General features: G+C 38.6%; 2 protein-coding genes and 1 long non-coding RNA gene across 3 annotated transcripts in view; all 3 read left to right on the top strand.

Moving 5' to 3' along the window:
* The window catches only part of LOC146483080 (uncharacterized), a 286359-nt gene that overhangs the window by 245046 nt on the left and 20547 nt on the right, over window positions 1–20766 (top strand). The window lies entirely within an intron of this gene.
* LOC146483083 (uncharacterized) lies at window positions 715–6511 on the top strand. The gene has a single exon (XM_085106400.1). The coding sequence runs from the start codon at window positions 715–717 to the stop codon at window positions 2344–2346; it is 1632 nt and encodes a 543-aa protein (XP_084962526.1). The 3' UTR covers window positions 2347–6511.
* LOC146483082 (uncharacterized) lies at window positions 17229–19132 on the top strand. Its single transcript, XM_085106393.1, has one exon. It carries the CDS (start codon window positions 17229–17231, stop codon window positions 18879–18881), a length of 1653 nt encoding a protein of 550 aa, XP_084962519.1. The 3' UTR covers window positions 18882–19132.

Genomic DNA, 20766 nt, shown 5'->3' with positions numbered 1-20766 from the left:
AAATGTAAATGCAAATCCAAAAACATAGAACAGGGGACGTTGAAAGATCAAAAACAAATAAGATACGAAAAAAAATGCCTCACAGATGCAACTAAACCTGAACACTTGATAGAACAGACTCCACCTAAAAATAAGTACAACTAACAAAAGCGAGAATGGTACGACACTAATTAAACGAACTGAGTAAAATACAAAAAAAGTAGACACAGATACAGAAATCAAACATCTGGCGCGCATTTAGTCACTACAGCTCTCCATCTGCGTAAGCACTGCTCATTATTTCACCGTAGTAGGGAAGATTTTCTGTTTCCTTTCCTCTGTAAACTTGACAGGTCTTCATTCATAATTGTAGCATATGTAAAGCTGAAAAAACCTCTTAGAATCGCATAGTTTTTAACATAAGTCACAGAGCAGAAAAATACACGTCCGTCGCCTTCAACTACCGCTGACACACAACCGACAAGAATGGATTATGATTGGCCTGCTTTTGTTGACGAAAATAAAAAAAAAAAATGATTGGCCTGCTTTTGTTGACGACAATGAGAACAATACATCCCTACTAGGAGAGGGGAGAGTTTAATGAATAAATTAATGTGCAGATTTCAAGCTATCATGAAAAACTATGATACGAAGCCCGTTTTTAGACAAGGTATGCCCCTCGAGGCACCCGCGTAACAAGCTAATCATTAACATTGGGCTTTCTCTTTAGCTGTGATGTCCTTCATAATAACGGCTGTGTTTAAAGCCACCATCGGCTTGCTCGTGAATAAAGGAAGATATAAAGCAGCAGAAAAGTTGAAGGATGGCGACGTTACAGATCAGAAATTCCGTGGCTTGATCGTGCGTGAAATCGACGATATCAAGTCGCAGTTGAAGGGCTTGGCAAGAAAAGATTTGTTAGCAAACATCAGCTTCTTTAAAGAAGGAATCGAGTTGCTGTATGAAGTGTTTGGTAAGGCAAGGTCCAGAGGGGAGCACGGCACGATAAAGGAAGAAGCAGCAGCTGGAACAGCTAGTGCTGAAGCAGTTTCTCTGGCAAAAGGAATGGGAAGACTGGAGCTTACTGACGTGGATGAGTCAGCTACGAGGGCGCTTGCCGATGCAAAAGACAGATTCAAAGATGCCCGCAGAAAAGCGACAGAAGCATTCGCTAATGAAGCTTTGGAATTGTCTGATCGCGTACTGGCCATGCAATATCGAGTAATGTCGACAATATTGGAGACAGTAGACAATCCCGAGGTCGCATTAGCAGCGTGTAGAGTGTGCATTGAAGAGCTACACAGTCTGTCAGCTGTTAAGGAATGTTTTACTGTCGAGCTTAAAAGAGGCTTCTGGGCTCGGTTTAGTAAAGAAGAACGAAGGGCGATCATTTCCGCCACTTGTCATGTAAATCGCACCATCTACGATGTTATTCTGAAGGCCAGTTTTAACAACAACCCGCTGTACGACTGGCCTTGTCTTGATACCGGGGAAGAGAAAGTGGATCTGCTCTTTGATGAAAGAGTTTCTAAAGTGTTGCAGAAACAAGGTATGGAGCACTGCTGTGTCACACCATGGTTATTTGGTCGGGAGGGTGAAAAGGAGCACAAGCTGAAGTATCCTATGGGTATCGCTACAAACGCAGATAAACAGTTTATTATAACAGACGATTCGGATGGAAGTGTGAAAGTGTTTGACAGCAGCGGAAAGTTTGTTCTCCAATTTCACCCTGAACTTAATAACACTGAGACGGGCTTACAGGTTTTTGATGTCGCCACTGATGTGAACAATAGCAACATCTATCTACTGGTCGGGTCGAGGTATGGGGCTAAGCGGGAAGTTCAGATATTCAGTCGTACCGCTGACCTACTACACAAGTTTCCTGTGAGGGGACGGGGCTGGGACAGACTGGCAGTCACCAATAACAAAGTGCTGATACTGACAGAAGAGGCTGTGGATGTGTACGAGTATGAGGGGAGATATGTACACAGCTTCAGAGACGGGTTACTGAAGCATGCATATGAAGTCATTGCTGGTCCTGATGGCCAGATCATGACACTGGATGGTTCCTGTGTGTTCATATTCACCGAAGATGGTGAACAGCAGCGTGAATTCAACATTAACAACAAAGAAGATGAGTACTGGCGTATTGCCTGTCATCCATCCGGTAAATTTGTTGTCGTCGCTGGATGGGAACGAGGAACAGAGGACCTGTGTGTGGCAATATACACTAACGATGGTGAGTTCGTGAGGAGAATAGTAACTGAAGAGAAGAATTTTTCTTTAACCGGGATTACAGTGAGCATGGAGGGTCACATTGCTGTGGCTGTTACAGATACCCTTAATGGCAAGGTAATTGTTCTCTAGAGTTAGTGACTCTGAAACACAAATCAACATTTTTTTAGTGAAAATTAAAACGAAGGAAGTTTCATGAAAACAATTAACTTCGCGACAATTCAGGATTATCAAGTGACTATGAAGACAACCATTACTGCTTAGCTTTCGACCGTAACAGTAACTGCGTTCATGACTGATGTTTTAACTTTTGTTGTTTTTTTTTCTTAGAGCTTGTAATGTATAATTTAATATCATTTGTGATGAAGAAAACTTACGAAAATATACAAGTTTTAAAATAGCATAAAGAGTGTAGATGTATTGAGGGTGAATTCTTTTAAAATAATTCTGGTTTTTCTTATTGTGGTTCAGGAATAACGGAATACACAGAATTTATTTCCGCAAAGAATGCCACTTTGCCTATTCCTATGTACTCCTTGTATTCCTATTACAGAATAGTCCCAAAAGAATGCTCCCCGAGTCATCTTCACACTCAGTGTAATCCAGTTATTAATCTTATTAGAATGGTGAGATGGCAATTAAGGTTTATAGTTAGAACCTTTTTATTTTATAAAGTTTGCCTGTCCTTAATTGTTGTAGATGTTCAAAGGGTTTTTTTAAAAACAGTTAATTATTTTGCTGCTATGCAGTAATGTTGCTGTTATTTTAAACTCATCGAGGAGCCTTGAAAATAACCAATCAAGGAGCACAGCTTTTAATTAGCTGCCCATGTTTTTTACCTGTTATATGGCAAAGGATGCCAGAATTTCTCATTTTTTAAAACTCTTTAATTTCTTTAAGTTATCTTGATCCTGATAAATGATTATATTTTTGACAAACTATTTTCATGGAAACTGATAAATTATTTTCCTTACTAAGTAATTTGAAGTATTGTGAAAATTATAGTTGATTTTCATCTGCTTACAAGTATGAGTAGTGAAAAATTTTCCCAGGAATAGATTGACAGCTCCACATGCAACTATTTTCCTGGCCAATAAGACATTAGCGACACTTGACTGTTTTGGCAATTTTTCCCATTTTACTTGGCTTCAACAAGATCGACATCTCTGTTCAATGTTGAGGATTTACACTTGTTGATTTGTCTTTGTTCATGGCCTTTGTAATGGAGGGAGAATGCATAGGAGAAAAATCATGTCTGCATATCGGCCCAAGCGAGTCCCCTGTTCCAACAATTTGGCCAGGATTGTATAATGAAAATATACCTGCATTGTGGGACAATTGAATCAGATCCGTGGGTGTTAATGATTTGATTTTAAAATACATGTCCATGCAGTTGATATATTGTGGATTCTTATTTTCTTATTTTTATTCTCTACAAAAATGTACTCACTTATACACTTATCACTAGTGACTGGTGCTTGTAATACAGTTTGTAGCAAGCGAATCATTTATTTGAGTAATGTGGCTTTCTTAAGAGCTGGGAAGAATTTTGAGACCACATGATCTCATTTCTGTTGAAACAAAAATGATTCTTAAATTGAGGTAATTAAACCACTGGTCAGAAATATTAACTTTTATTGAAGTGTATTTATTGGTTTATAATCTTGTGTAATCACTGTGTATATTAATGAACACTGATATTGGCCTTAAGTCAACACTAGTCTAGGAAAAGGTCATGTCAGCACTAAAGAGAGTTTAGAAAAACTGGTTGTTTGAGTTGACATAAACATTGAAGTTCTGGCAAACCTACCGTGGTTATATCGTGTAATTTAACAACTCATACAAGTTTGTAAATTGTACAGTTTTCGTTGTTACAATAAAGGTTTACTGGTATATTTGTTTTGAAGTATTACAGGGGAAGTTATTTGGCATAAAAATTCCCATTTTATTTTCCTGGTTTGATTTTCACATAAATAATTTCAAGTTTTATTCTCAAGATTGAAATATTTTCTTTACTGTCGACTTCATAGACTGCTCCTCTGACAACCTGCTGTGTAGTAGGGTGTAAAAGATTCCTCGCCGTCTTTACCGAAATACAGTGTAAATGACTTCTGAAACAGTCTCATCCCAGCGGCTACACTTGCGTTCAATAACATCTGAACTATCACACATCAACATTTCATGCACAGACTGTAAAGTTAGAACCACATGAGTGAAGCAAGGTTAATATAGACACCCGCAGTTTTTTTTTCTTCACTGAGAAGCCACAAAGTGAAACAGATGTGATGCCACTGTATTGCCTTAATTATCTCACAAAAAATACCCCACTACCCCAAATTATTATCTTTCTGGATTCCATAGCCCATACTAAGATAACCTTTTCCCCCATAGTCACAAAGTATGCGAAAAGACTTCGTTAATTGTAGGCACCATCGTTAAACATAGAAAATAAGAAGATCCTTTAAAGGGGAAGTATCATGGTTTTTTTTTTACCTCTTTTGCTAAGAATGTTGAATTAAGACCTTCACTTTGCTACAAAATAATTCTGGAACGACGACAGGAACAACTCGTCCTCTGTTCTAGCGCATTTTGGAAACAAAAATATGATAACTTGAAAAACATTAGCCCAACATTTTTCAAGTCTCAACTCATACAGGCCTACTCTGTCTCTGGCCAGGGGCACTAATCTACAGTCAGTATCACTTTGGAGTGATAATTTTGTGACAAAACTTGACAATTATTGTTTGTTTCTGTTGTCAGACAAACATTTTTGGGTTTTGAAATAACATCAAATTTTCATGATACTTCCCCTTTAAGATAAGGTTTTCACTTTTAGAGCACAAAGCTTATAAGTTATTTGCAAGTCAGAGTAAATTATTTCAGTTATTATTTACCAAAAAAAGGTTTCAAGTTAAGTATGTCATGTATTCAAACGGTAAAACACAGACGGTAAACAGAGACTAATCAACACTGTGTGTCTGTTTTCGTCGTTTGAATACGCGACATACTAAGTGTTCCTGTATTGACATCACAGCCCTATTATCCCCAGTCTCCCATCTTGTGCTGTATTGTACCCAACCGGAAAAGAAATTTGATGCTTTTATATGCCTCAAAAGCAGGGGGAAGAAAAATTGATAAGGACTCTATTTTTCTACTTTCTTATGAGAACAACATGAAGATTTGATGAACAAATAATTTTGTTTTTGTTATATACACTTAGGTTCACACAATCACTGATGGAACATAATATGCCAAAAGAAATAACAAAAAAAATTCAAATGTTTCTTATATTTTACATTTTATTCAGATGTTCAAGCAAATTCACCCCCCTCCCCCCACCACCCTTTAAAAGCCAGAGGGATTTTATTTCCTTGCAGAGGCATGTAATTCATGGTAAGGTGAGGGTGACTATATGGAGGGTTAGGGTTATGTGGGTGACTATATGGTACCTTAAGTACCATGAATTACTTGCCCTTGCAGGGACATCTTTAGAGGAATTAGTCTGCCAGGGGTGTTAAAACCTTTCTAAACATCTTAATAATGATCGGCACCTTATTTCTCACCACAATATCTACTTAATCAAGCATACAGCTCAGGAGAATAAAGAAAATGATCACTACATAAAGACTCTTCATGACTCAACAAATTCACCAAATGCATGTTGACACTGTGGTTTCTTTAAAGCTACAGCTTTATACAAATACTGGTAGGACATTGTTGAGTTGCTTTGAACCTGGCATTAAGAAAGTGACGCTAATCATACATTGCTTTAATTAGAAATTATTTTACATTCACATGCAAACAAAACTAATTTTTATATGAAAAGTTTTGTCCTTAGCAACTCACAAATGGCCCATTTGACTGCATAAGCTGCCCACTTTACAGTTTTTGCTGCCGACATCTTTCCCAACTTGAACAACCCTCTCAAAACATTATCTTTTTACAAGGTAATAAGTGGAAAAGAGTTTTGGGTGGGGGAGGCAAAAAGGTGCCACAATCACCTTGTTGAACAAGACCAAACTTGGTAATTTCTCGCCAATGTCTGCAATGTTGGCTACATCCACACAGATTCAACTGTTTGATTGTCTTTGCGCCGTGGATCCATTGACAGTTGACCGTCTCAGTGATGGCGGCTTGTTTAGGAATGGTGTCCATGTTCCTTGTATGGAAGGATTCTCTGTGTGCCAAAATTGTCTTATCCTTTGTACTTTTACTCCTGATTCATGCCTAAGTCTTTCAACCCACTCTTCGATCTCCTCTGGAGTTTTGTTCTTCACTTCCACTATTTTACTGTTGCCATTCACTAAAACACAAAAGTAAATAAATACGAAAAATTTGGAAGCGATACACCTGAACTGCAAGCCATTGCAGTAATGTCTGCATCTTAAAGGGGAAGTATCATGGCGTTTTTGATATCTTTTGTTAAAAATGATGAATTAAGACCTTCAATCAGCTGCCAAATAATTCTAGAATGACAAGAGGAAAAAAAATCAACTCAATTCTTGAAAGGAACAACTTGTTATCCGTTCTAGCACATTTTGGAAACAAAAAATACAAGAACTTGAAAAAAATTAGCCTAACATTTTTCAAGTTTCAATCCATACCAACCTACTCTGTCTCTGGCCAGAGGCACTAATCGACATTTTTATTGCACTGGGGTGATAAAAATTATTTACAACAACACTGACAATTATTTCTTTGTTTCTGCTGACAGACAAACATTTTTGGGTTTTGAAATGACAGCAAATTTGCATAATACTTCCACTTTATGCAGCATTCTTTCATCCCCAGTTCAAATTTATGTATAATTTTACGCGCCTCGTTGGCTATAATCATCTCATATCCAACAAGCACAAGTGGAATAATTGTTTTATTAAAAACAACCGAGAAATATTGCTAGATCTTACTGATTTCGCTGTGCAAGAACGACCAGAAGGCAATTTAATGGTCGCCATTTCTCAGCCATGGTATAATTGCTCATATACCATGGCCGCTAAGCCAATCAAATCCCTCGAATTGCATTATACAATGATGCAGTTTTTAATAATTTTAAGTATTTCCCTTCCATCGTCTTCACCTCTTGGTATGGCAAAGTCAAGCAGTCTCAACCAGCCTTAATGGTCTTTATTCAACACCAATTGATCAGCATGACTAAGATAAGTACAATACATAGCCACACTTGATTTCATATGCATTTTTGTTGTGTATACACTCAGTTGAAAAAAGTTTTCCTGTGCAAACTTTCAATATTTATATTTTGTAAACAATGCAACCTGGTAAAATAATAGGATAATTGATTGGCATGTGCATATTTTGTGTCTTTTTCTTTGCCTGTGAGCAATATGTGAATTTTAAGCCCTAAAAACTGCATATACTTTTATTTTTTAACAACATGAAGATAAATAAGCTGATAGGTCAGAAAGCTGTTGGGCCTTATCCTTCACGGTTTATACCTTTTAAGTGCCAACGTTTTTACAATCAAGTGTACTCAGCAGACCAAAAGGGTGAGACATCTGTACTACCCACGGAAGGGGGGAGGGGGGGGGGGGGGGAATGGCACCGTGGTGAGAGCACTCGCCTCCCACCAATGTAGCCCGGGTTCGATTCCCGTACTCGGCATTATATGTGGGTTGAGTTTGTTGTTCGTTCTCATCCTTGCTCAGAGAGGTTTTTCTCCGGGTACTTTGGTTTTCCCCTCTCCTCAAAAAACCAACATTACAAAATACCAATTTGATCTGGAAAGTATCCCCAATTAGTGCTCTGCACTAAATACATTGACATTATGCGCCGATCAAATCAAAACTTCAACATCCCCCCCCCCCCCGGGCAAACCCCGGGCATTTGACTATTTTCTGTCCCCGGGAGTGGGGAATTTGACAGGTAAGGCCTTCCCGAGGGTGGGGAATTTGACCTTGCCTGGGTGGGGTGGGGAAAATTGAACCAGAAGTGTCAGGTTTCAAATCGCTTTTTTGGGGGGCGCCGAAGTCGCTAACAGCTATAAACACATGTTTGGACGAGATGGAAGAGTTTAGAGATACAGCATTACAAAAAAAGCTTACAAAAAAAAGGTCTTCAAAAGTGAGAGTGCTTAAATATTAATTATTTTTATAGATTATATAAAAATGATGTAGATTTTTTATACAATGAGTCAAGCTGCGGCTTTGCCCCGCAGTGAATAGTGAAAGAAATAAACACTGTCGAATGAAAAACCGCTTTGGCTTAAATTGCAGAATATCCTGCCACTCGAACAGTCTACGTAGCCGGCTAACTCATTTTAAATATGTTATTATGTATTTCTCGTTAAACAACCTTTGCCGTGTTTCGGGGTTCAATAGAACAGCTTACACTTGCTGATTGACATTGTCCGACTTAATAAATTCAACTTCCAATCATTAGTTTCAATGTTCAAGTTGTGGCTTTTGTAGTAACTCATGACAGGAGCCGACAACGATTGTTCTTTAGGAGGGGCATTTGACAGACAAATCCGACGATAAGGTAGGGCATTTGAACACCATTTTGGCCCGAGGGGCGGGAATTTGAACGATCCAATCTTCAAAAGTTCAAATGCCCGGGATTTGCCCGGGGGGGGGATGTTGAAGTTTCGAGTTGATCGGCGCATTAAACAGTCATTTTTTTATTTATGCAGGAAAAAGCACAATCAATTGCAAGGGGTCATTTTTAAAACCACTTGAAGACAATTTATTTAATTGGACATCCATTACGCTAAATTAACTTACGAAAATTTGCAACGATCCTGGGATGTTTCCCATTTCGTTCTCTGACGTAAACTGTAACTTCAGGATTGTTCTTTGTAAATTCCACGATCTCCTTGTCAATGTATTCCCTGAGAGAAACACACGAGGCGATGCCAGTCAAAAGAGGTTCACGAAAAGACAAAAGCCTTTTCAACAGTTAGTGCATTACCTTATTCCTCTGCTGCTTCCTCCGCGTTTACAGTAGTTAAAAACTAGCCGCTGTAACGGACGAACAAATCGACCGAATACTCTGTTAGGGATTCCAACCTGCGCCATATTGAAATTTAGAAATTAGTTCCCAGATTCTTTTGAAGTATGTTCTTCATGTAAGAGGATTGGAGTTGACAACACACAGGCAGCCCAAGAGAATTTGTTTTGTGGCCACAGCCCGTCCTTTGGGGGACTTGCGTATGTATATAAACAATAAAATAAATTTTCCTTAAGTTTTAGAATCCTGCAAATATAAATTCACAGATGAGACAAAAAAATATATCACCGCAACTTGCAAATATAATTGCAAAATAGCACTGAATCTAGAAAATTAATTTATATTTACACTTTACCCAGTACAAAGATAGTTACAGCTTGCTTGGAACACCGTCGGTAGGTTTTCTTAGTTTAATTCCCGAATGAAAGCTGATATTAACTCAGTCGACGATCTTCAACGCAGATTTCATATTTCCTGACCAGATGATTTCGATGCTATAGCAATGAGTGTCACCCAACAGCATTTCGTCATCTGGCCTGGCAATTTTAATCCTCGGTAGAGGTCTTTGTCCAAGGAAACAATGCAACGACATACACCACGCCCAAACCACTACCTTTAGGATCAGATCCAGGCATGGGCTCGAGCCCCCATCAAACATGTTAATTCTGTTTTTTACTTTTCTCGTTTAGCCATTTTTTTTTTCTTTCATAGGAATAATGGAGAAAGAGAACTTGACGAGTATCAGTGGGTGAATTTTGTTCAATCGCTAAAATGACGCCCGTAAAATGAAATGTCCCATGGCGCTCTTCAAGATTCGGACAGCCCTTTCAGTTTAACGAGCCTGTTCACAGTTTAAATTCAGGTTTGCGCTGTACCAGATATCAAAGATGTTGTATATCAGCAATTTTGGGGGCTGGTCACAGGATAAAGCCTGAACTATGGAGGAAAACTGGATATGCTATTAATTTTACTAAGGAAGCGAGAAAGAACTAAAGCGGTAAACCCTTAATTAAAATCAAAGCTCCTAACACCTTAAATTGTTGTTCTTAACATGCTGATCACAGTTTCATAATAATAATGAGAGTCACCGAGCTCGTTCTTGAGTTACAACCACTTAAAGCTAGAATTAGGGGTGTCTTTAACTGGTTATACTGTTGCTATCATGGTGACTTATTATGTCGAGAAAAACGACCATAACTTGTTCACCAATGATTACGCATTTGTTTCATTCCATTATTGTTGTATCAACTGATAAAGAATGGCAGTATTGATGCGTTAAAGTATAAATGTTGGAAATCCATGCTAGCCACATTAAAAGTCACCTCGGGTTGGTCTTTGCCATAACTGATGCAGTCATTCTAGTATTGGACTGATATCAAGAATTGGCATCCCTCTAAAAGACTCAATTAGCACTGGCACCGATAGTTTACTGTTCTATTCTATTGTCTACTCATAGAGGAGGACTGCTACGAGCCGTGTGCTGGGGATGCCGTGCGCAAATGTTTCAAGGAAGACGAGATTAGGTTTGAGTTTCCTTTTATGGTTTACAACAAAAACCACGCAGGCTACCACGAGTACGTCAAGTGCTTTGAAGACGAGGCTGTTACCTGTGATACACCCATCTTAAAACGCTTCATCACTGTTTTGTGTGCGTTTCAGCGGCATATACAGGAGGGACATGGCAATTTTGAAGAGAGGGTTGAACAACTCAAGCCTAAACTGTAAACAGGCTCTTTCATGGTTTCTGATAGTATTTTGGCTGAGGAAGCTTAAGGACAGAGCCCATTTGCCTCAAAGTAGTTTATCATCTACTGTATTTAATTGAATACCGAAACTTTAGCTACAGTGTGACTTTCGGGTAACATTTGCTGCATATGAGTTTATAAATTGTTGGCACTGTATTACTATCACTATAATGAAGGTTTTCCTTTACTGCACTCTATGATTGGTTCGCAAAACTCACGCCACTTTCTCAACCAATGAGAAGCAAAATCAAAACCAATCGTGACTTGTTCATGCGTGTTTTCCCGCGCTTGGTACTGCCCACGCTACTTGGTGCCTGCTACACGTATGATTAGTTCATTTTGCTGTTTGCTGCACTCTGTGATTGGTTAGCAAACTCACGCCACTTTCTTAACCAATGAGAAGCAAACCCCAAATCACTCGTGACTTGCTCGTAAGCGTTTTCCCGCGTTTGGTGCCGCCCGCGCTATATGTATTTGCTTTGCATTCTGATTGGATCATTTTACCTCTGCAAAAGGGTAAGCATACTAACTGTCTGCTTGTGCCAATTTTGACCCTCTATTACTACTAACTTCACTTAAACAAAACTGCTACTGAGCAGTTCTTTCTAGTGATTTTGCTTATTATGCTGTACAAGGTGGTTCTAACCGGTTGGAGTCCGTGGTTGAAATTCTAACGTGTGACCATTCAAATGAAAGCAGCTGAGCAGTACTTTCCTGTGGTGCTGTTTATTATGCTGTACAGGGTGGTTCTAACGTCTGAGTCTGTGGATGAAATCCTTAAGTGTGACCATTCAAATGAAAGCTACTGAGCAGTACTTTCCCGTGGTGCTGTTTATTTTGCTGTACAAGGCGATTCTAGCTTTTGAGTTTGCGGTTGAAATCCTAAAGTGTGACCATTCAAATGAAAGCTACTGAGCAGTACTTTGCTGTAATATTGTCTATTTAATTCTATTTATCAAGATAAAATCCTAAAGTGTGACCTTTCAAATTTAAGCTTCTTACTGAGCACTTCTTTGAATGTTGAGGTTTTGTTCTTTTTTCCCAAGTTATTAAAATTATGTTATTCTGAATCTTGTCGTTGCATTCGGAGGGAAACAGTTAATGAGCTTTACGTACTTTACTTATTTGCAATATTACATATTTTTTCTCTTTACTTTTACAGAGAGTGAGAGTGACACGTAAATGATGCTTACCAAGAGTTTTTCCAGCATAAAACCGACAAGACGCCTCTGCAAATTCAAGGTTACGTCAACAACACAAATCATACGTCAGTTTAGATGACAAGGAGTAAAAACCGTGCCTGAACAGACAATTTAAACTTCATTCAGAGACTTTACACAAATAATAATAAAACAATCGCAAAGAGCACAGAAGACAAAAGCCCTCGCGGCTTGCCAGTCTAGTCTGGCGAGGTGGAAGAAAGTTTGTTTGAAGATCAAATTGCACGAAAATTAAACGAGACGAAAAAGTTTGGAATTTCTTTTCTACTAGAATAGAACATAGAGCCAAGCCAGCAGGATTGAGGAATAAAGTTCATTTTGCGAACATCGATGCCAATCAGTGGCTAAACGCAGACTGCCGAGATCTGATGAATTTCGTGATCACCTTCTATTCAGCTCTTCAACATAAAACTGCCTCGGAATCAAGTCGAGGGTGCTTGTGTCCTTGGAGTGAAAATTACGTCAACAAACAACTTCAACTCTTCTTAGACGCTCTTTAATTTTTTTTCTGCTTTCATAAAGTCTCTATAAGCGACAGCCAACAGATATACTGGCAAATTCAAGTTTTTATCGCCAAAATAAGTAGCGTTGTTTGCTGCAAAAACTCTTCGACGGTCAGAAAGAACAAATTAACACGGCATTTGTTAGCATAAACTGGTTCGCGTACCTCCATGTTAGTCATGACCATGAGATTTGGAAAAAGTTAAGGTTATTAGACCTCAAACAAACAAACAACTGTTTTCATATGGAGTGAAAAATATGGAAACAATTTCATCTCTTTACTGAAGATAATTACATGTAAGATACGAACTTATGCAAGGTACTTTAAATAATGTTCAATTCAAAGATTAAAAATAAAAAAAGTATATACTGTTTTCATATGGAGTGAAAAATATGGAAACAATTTCATCTCTTTACTGTAAATAATTACATGTAAACGACGGACGTATGCAAGGAACTGTAAATATGTTTAATTCAAAGATTAAAAATAAACAATAACTATTTAACTACAAGGGTCTATAACAGTACACCTTGTCTCTCGACATTCATAACGAATATATTTAAAGAAAATAAAAGAAACTTTCCAAACATTGATTATTGTTTACACTGTTAACTTAACACCTAAGTAGTACCCAGATCTCAGACGGCCTACATTTGGGCATTGAGAAGAGAGGAGACTGGGTATGACAGTTTTTTGGTACATTCATATGGTCCAGGTGCAAATATAAATACTGGTTTAACCGGTTTTCTCGTCCATTCATGTTCACCTGGCCTAACGGGATTTTACAAAGTGTTTGTTAATTCGTACTGTTCGTATTATTTTTTAACGGTTGCCGTTCTGAATGTAGCCATCATAAATCTCAACAAGCGAGTGGATCCAGATTTTTTAACTTGAGGAAACGCAGAAATGAGCCCCATGTACGTTGACTCAAATTTGATGGTGGGCAAACGTGCATGAAACAAGTGATAATCTTTTGAAAAAAACGCTGAAATTCACATCTACAAAATATATATTAAAAGCCCGTCGAGATCGAAAACATTTCACTAGAAACAATCACTTGGCAAACCGTTATCTTATTTTATTATTTTTTTTTTCAAACATATGCCTTTACGATGACTTTCCGTTTTCGTCGCTACGCGATGATGGAAGCTGAAAATTTACTTACAAGCGATAACGTTTAAGTGTGAACTGGGCCACATTAAAGCGCTTTCAGATGGCGGGTTAATCTAAACGGTGATTTTTGGTGCGTTCTCATCAATATTTGTCTGCGATTTTCAGTCCACCGAGAAGGATGTTGTCCTTTAAAGGAAGACGATTCCATCTTTTATTGCATACAGATGTATCTTTTCCAGCGAAAAAGAGGAAGCGATCAGTGTGAGGCCATGCCTGTGTCATTTGAGAATTTTCTGAACAGAAGACGTAATGAAAGCGATGTCCTTCACAGAGAGGTGTTGTTAATCAACTGAGTACCACGCTAGGACACATTCCAGCAAGATGTTGTATTTTAATGGATAATATTTTAACCGTTACAATTAACGGATCTTGTACAAGAAAGTTGTAGTATTACGCTTGTCATGAAAATAAGGCGGCTTATGCAAGTTTAAACCTCTACTTTTTTTATCAAAAACAATAGACAGCTTAAGTTGATAGAAAAACTCGATTTAAAAAAATAACAATTAAAACACGCGACTACTGAATGCTTGCTAATAAACAAAGCAAATTTCTTGAGAGACCTAAAAAATAACTGCCTTTGACTAGTGCGATACAGACATGATCAAATTACTGAAGATTTTGAATGAATGAAAGTAACTCTCAGTTCCACTTCGAAAGCACTAAGTTTGCCTTCATATGTTTCGGTAATAATCATCTCTTCCTACACCTCAGGACGGTTGATGGCTGCTTTAATTGTTGCTTTTTAAGGGAATATTGGTTCCATCAAGACAGCTTAATGTGGACAGTGGTATCGTTTTATGTAAACGTATTTACTACAACGGTGTCTAAATGGCGGCAAGAAAATTAAGGATAATTCACACAGCGAGTTTTAAATTTCTTTTCAAATGGTTGAATGTTATGATGACACTTATGCTTGTCCTTATTCACTAAAGAATGTTATCTTCATGGAAATGGTTGTGTAAAGATGCAATAGATTGTTAGTGCTTATCCGTTAATGGATTTATTTTCTAGAAAAATGATTGTCCAATGATGAGATTGGTTGTCAAAAGCATTTTATCCACTATCTGAATTAAAAATAACCTAAATTAGTATTGTAATTAAATTTGTTTTGTTGAGGCGTAGTACAATGATATATAAGCACTATAGACATATTATAGTATTATATTATTTTAGCTTAATTCCAAATAGTTTTAAAGATTAACTAATAATGCACACGCGAAGTACATCTCGCGTTATCCACGCGTGGGTTCTTCACGTAAACTTCGTTGCGTGTCTCACACGAGCCCTTTGGTAAAACACAGGCATCTCATTGGCGTTTTTGGCGAGTGTGGCGTCTTTGGTGACTGAAATGAACTTAAATTCAGTCGATTTTCGATTTATTTCATTTTTCTCAAACCTTTATTGAGTAAATCCATTAACGGATAAGCACTAACAATCTATTGCATCTTAATGAGATTCTCCCTCAAAATTCCGGCCTTAATCATCCTTCCCAGACTACTATTGCTTTTTTCCGGCGGCAAATGTTTTGTTAAAGAATCCAAGAATGTTTCCCAGAAATCATGGAAGGTGTTGAACAAATACGTGCAATTAAAATTGACTGGTAACTTTCATATTAATAGAAGATATTCATTTAGTCTCCATAGGATGTCGAAATTTAAATTAAGAAATGTTGGCGTTTTTGTAGCAGCCTGCTTTGCTTGTTTTGTCTTTACATTTTTCTAATTGTAGGCCAAGAGCGCGGCACAATATTAGTTTATCTGGAGCTATACCAAACCTATAGATGCGTCAAAACGTTACAGAGCTGTACATGTTCTTTCTGAAAGGAGCTACCAACAGATCAAAGGTATGCACAAGACATAATAAGCGGTCAAATGAATTTCACTCATGTTGAAGAACAAGGACAATTCATTAGTTGGATGCAATACTTTGTTACGGGTCAGGGGACTTTAAAATGTTGGTCACAAATGGATTTATGATAACGCTTTGGCGTCATTTTATTTTATTCAGTTTTTAATTAAACAAAAAGAAGCTTTAGAAACGGAACTAGCGGTGAAAATAGAAAGGCTACGGTGGTTTCTAAGACAGCTAGCTTCAAGGAGTTTTACTTTTCTTTTGTCTCAGGATTCGGCGAGAAGCTGGCGCGCGAGTTGGGAAAAATCTCGCGCGAAAACAGATTCATCACGTTATAATTCGAAATCAGCCAGATTTTTTTTTTTTAATGTGGAGGCCAATTTTAAGAAGCGATCAGTTTTGTATTTAAACTGTTGATAAAACAGATGATTAGCTTTTCTTCTGATAATGGCAATCATTTCTCTAAACGTTTTATGAAACCGTACTGTTTAAATTAAGGACCTAACGCGGTTAACGGTGCATGTGTTCATAACAAACGGTGTCGTTGAGTTTGGATTTAAGGATCTTTGATTACATATTGACGATAATGAGATGCATAGTACCCTCTGCCACCTCGTAACGCTATGGACAGCTATCTTAAAAGAAAAATGAATGAAAGCGAATTTCCACTCAATAGACTGAGTTGCTGTAATTATGATCAGGACTCTTGAAAGAGAGTTACAGAAGCATTGCTTACTAAAGACGCCTGCATACTATGCTCCCCTTCACCGCCCTTACGGAATGACAACCATGATAGCTCAAATTGATCGTTTGTCTCATGATTGTTTGACATGGCTGTAGTTGTCAACGCAGTGGTGGCACCGCGAAACGACGTCTGTTTACTCAGGCTAATCTAGTTGTTGATGTCTGATCGCGACGCTTTATGTAGCAGTTCGAACAACGAGAGTCGAAATCCTCCAATAACTAACATCCAAAGCAAGGATGTCAAACATGGTGTTACTACTTATATTGATACTGACAACAAGTCGAAACAACCACCTTATCAGTGAAGACCGGCAGTTTAGCGGTCGAAACGTTGCGGTTAACACTTACAGTTATGTGAGTGACAACTGTTGTAAAAAAACGATTGAATTGAACGATCATATCAAGTCGCGATCTCTGATGGCTAACACCATTCATGACTTGTCAACAGTAAGCATAGTCAAAAGGAAAGCTTTAACAGTGCGATACGGTATGGACACAGCTTGAGGGTAGAAGCGGCAATAAATAAACCCTTTGACAGTCATTGTCTTTGCACTTGACACATCGTTTCCTTTCTCATTTGATTCGTTGAAAATAAATATTTCTAGACATTGCGTCAGGTGAAAGAAGCCCGCCTTTCAGTCTTTTGTGAGGCACTGAACTATGAACTCGTATTTCTTTGTTTCGAAATCCAATTTGCAGGCGGTAATATGTTAAAATGTTTCCTGTCTAGTTAGCAACGCCACAATACTAATCAACAAGCTCTGTTAGCTTATAGAATACAACTGTTAGCATTGTTTGGCTTTCTCTTTAGCTGTGATGTCCTCAATAATAACGGCTGTGTTTAAAGCCACCATCGGCTTGCTCGTGAATAAAGGAAGGGATAAAGCAGCAGAAAAGTTGAAGGATGGCGACGTAACAGATCAGAAATTCCGTGGCTTGATCGTGCGTGAAATCGACGATATCAAGTCGCAGTTGAAGGACTTGGCAAGAAAAGATTTGTTAGCAAGTATCAGCTTCTTTAAAGAAGGAATCGAGCTGCTGTATGAAGTGTTTGGCAAGGCAAGGCGCAGAAGGGAGCACGGCACGATAAAGGAAGAAGCAGCAGCTGGAACAGCTAGTGCTGAAGCAGTTTCTCTGGCAAAAGGAATGAGAAGACTGGAGCTTACTGACCTGGATGAGTCAGCTACGAGGGCGCTTGCCGATGCAAAAGACAGATTCAAAGATGCCCGCAGAAAAGCGACAGAAGCATTCGCTAATGAAGCTTTGGAATTGTCTGATCGCGTACTGGCCATGCAATATCGAGTAATGTCGACAATATTGGAGACAGTAGACAATCCCGAGGACGCATTAGCAGCGTGTAGAGTGTGCATTGAAGAGCTACACAGTCTGTCAGCTGTTAAGGAATGTTTTACTGTCGAGCTTAAAAGAGGCTTCAGAGCTCAGTTTGGTAAAGAAGAACGAGGGGCGATTATTTCCGCCACTTGTCATGTGAATCGCACCATCTACGATGTTATTCTGATGGTCAGTTTTGGCAACAACCAGCTGTCCGCAAACAACTGGCCTTGTGTTGATACCGGGGAAGAGAAAGTGGATCCACTCGGTGATGGAAGAGTTTCTAAAGTGTTGCAGAAACAAGGTATGGAGCACTGCTGTGCACCATGGTCATTTGGTCAGGAGGGTGAAGAGGAGCACAAGCTGAAGTATCCTATGGGTATCGCTACAAACGCAGATGGACAGTTTATAATAATAGACGATTCGGATAAAAGTGTGAAAGTGTTTGACAGCAGCGGAAAGTTTGTTCTCCAATTTCACCCTGGTCTTAATTACACTGAGATAGGCTTACTTGTTTTTGATGTCGACACTGATGTGAACAATAGCAACATCTTTGTACTGGTCAGCGCCTGGGTCAGTACGAGGGAGTGGGAAGTTCAGGTATTCAGTCATACCGCTGACCTACTACACTCGTTTCCTGTGAGGGGAGGGGACTGTGGCAGGGGCAGACTGGCAGTCACCAATAACAAAGTGCTGGTACTGAGAGACAGGACTGTGCATGTGTACGAGCATGAGGGGAGATATGTACGCAGCTTCGGAGAGGGGATACTGAAGGATGCATGTGATATTGTCATTGCTGGTCCTGATGGCCAGATCACGACACTGGATGATCCCTGTGTGTTCATATTCACCGAAGATGGTAAACAGCAGCGTAAATTCAACATTAACACCAAAGAAGATGCTTACCGGTGGATTGCATGGCATTCATCTCGTGAATTTGTTGTCGTCGCTGGATGGGAACAAGGGACAAACCACCCGTGTGTGGCAATATACACTAAAGATGGTGAGTTCGTGAGGAGAATAGTAGTGACTGAAAAGAAGAATTTTTATATAACCGGGATTACAGTGAGCATGGAGGGTCACATTGCTGTGGCTATCAGAGATGTTTCCCGTAATGGCAAGGTAATTGTTTTCTAGAGTTAGTGATTCTGAAACACAAATCAACATTTTTTAGTGAAAACTAAAACAAAGGAAATTTCATGAAAACAATTAACTCATTTTTCTTCGCGACAATTCAGGATTTAATATCAAATGACTATGAAGACAGCCATTACTGCTTAGCTTTCGACCGTAAGAGTAACTACGTTTACTGATGTTTTAACTTTTGTTTTGTTTTTTTGTTAGAGCTTGTAATGTATAATTCAATATCATTTGTGATGAAGAAAACTTAAGGCTGGTTTCCATATGATCGCAGATCGCAGATCACAATAAGGTCTGCGATCGTCTGCGATCATATGGAAACTACTTCTGCGATCGTCTGCGATCCTGCGATCGTGATCGCAGACGATCGCAGAAGATAGGACCATGTTCTATCTAAAGGCTGGTTTCCATATGATCGCGGATCGCAGATCGCAGATCGCAAACAATCGCAATTGATCGCAGACGATCGCAAGAGATAGAACATGGTTCTATCGTCTGCGATCACGATCGCAGGATCGCAGACGATCGCAGAAGTAGTCTATATGATCGCAGACGATCGCAGACCTTATTGCGATCTGCGATCTGCGATCTGCGATCCGCGATCATATGGAAACCAGCCTTTAGATAGAACATGGTTCTATCTTCTGCGATCGTCTGCGATCACGATCGCAGGATCGCAGACGATCGCAGACCTTATTGCGATCTGCGATCATATGGAAACCAGCCTTTACGAAAATATACAAGTTTTAAAATAGCATAAAGAGTGTAGGTATATTGAGGGTGTATTCTTTCAGAACAATTCTGGTTATTCTTATTGTGGCTCAGGAATAAAGGAATACACAGAATTTATTTCTGCAAAGAATGCAATTCTGCCTATACCTATCTACTCCTTGTATTCCTATTACAGAATAGTCCCAAAAGAATGCTCCCCGAGTCATCTTCACACTCAGTGTAATCCAGTTATTAATCTTATTAGAATGGTGAGATGGCAATTAAGGTTTATAGTTAGAACCTTTTTATTTTATAAAGTTTGCCTGGCCTTAATTTTTGTAGATGTTCAAAGGGTTTTTTATAAAAACGGTTAGTTATTTTGCTGCTATGCAGTAATGTTGCTGTTATCTTAAACTCATCGAGGAGCCTTGAAAATAACGAATCAAGGAGCACAACTTTTAATTAGCTGCCCATGTTTTTTACCTGTTATATGGCAAAGGTTGCTGGAATTTCTCATCTTTTAAAGCTCTTTTTCTTTAACTTATCTTGATCCTGATAAATGATTATATTTTTGACAAACTATTTTCATCGAAACTGATAAATTATTTTCCTTACTAAGTAATTTGAAGTATTGTTAAAATTATAGTTGATTTTCATCTGCTTACAAGTATGAGTAGTGAAAAAGTTTCCCAGAACTAGATTGACAGTTCCACATGCAACTATTATCCTGGCCAACAAGACCTTAGCAACACTTGACTGTTTTAGCAATTTTTCCCATTTTACTTTGCTTCAACAACATCGACATCTTCCCCATAAGTAGCTCATTAACATAATGCCCCCCTCCCCCTCTGTTCAATGTTGAGGATTTACACTTGTTGATTTGTCTTTGTTGATCGCCATTGTAATGGAGGGAGAATGCATAGGAGTAAAATCATGTCGCCATATCGGCCCAAGCGAGTCCTCCGTTCCAAACAATTTGGCCAGGATTGTATAATGAAAATATACCTGCATTGTGGGACAATTGAATCACATCCTTGGGTGTTTATGATTTGATTATAAAATACATGTCCATGCAGTCGATATATTGTGGACTCTTATTTTCTTATTTTTATTCCCCACAAAAATGTACTCACTTATACAGTTATCACTAGTGACCGGTGCTTGTAATACA

This window comes from Pavona decussata, unplaced genomic scaffold, assembly GCF_977016875.1.
Source record: "Pavona decussata unplaced genomic scaffold, jaPavDecu1.1 SCAFFOLD_40, whole genome shotgun sequence".
Lineage (NCBI taxonomy): Eukaryota > Metazoa > Cnidaria > Anthozoa > Scleractinia > Agariciidae > Pavona > Pavona decussata.
Note: the sequence above shows the minus strand (reverse complement) of the source record. Positions and strands in the feature narration are given on the sequence as shown.

Excerpts from the sequence above, each read along its gene's own strand:
- LOC146483083 (XM_085106400.1), top strand. The coding sequence starts at position 715 with ATGTCCTTCATAATAACGGCTGTGTTTAAAGCCACCATCGGCTTGCTC.
- LOC146483082 (XM_085106393.1), top strand. The coding sequence starts at position 17,229 with ATGTCCTCAATAATAACGGCTGTGTTTAAAGCCACCATCGGCTTGCTC.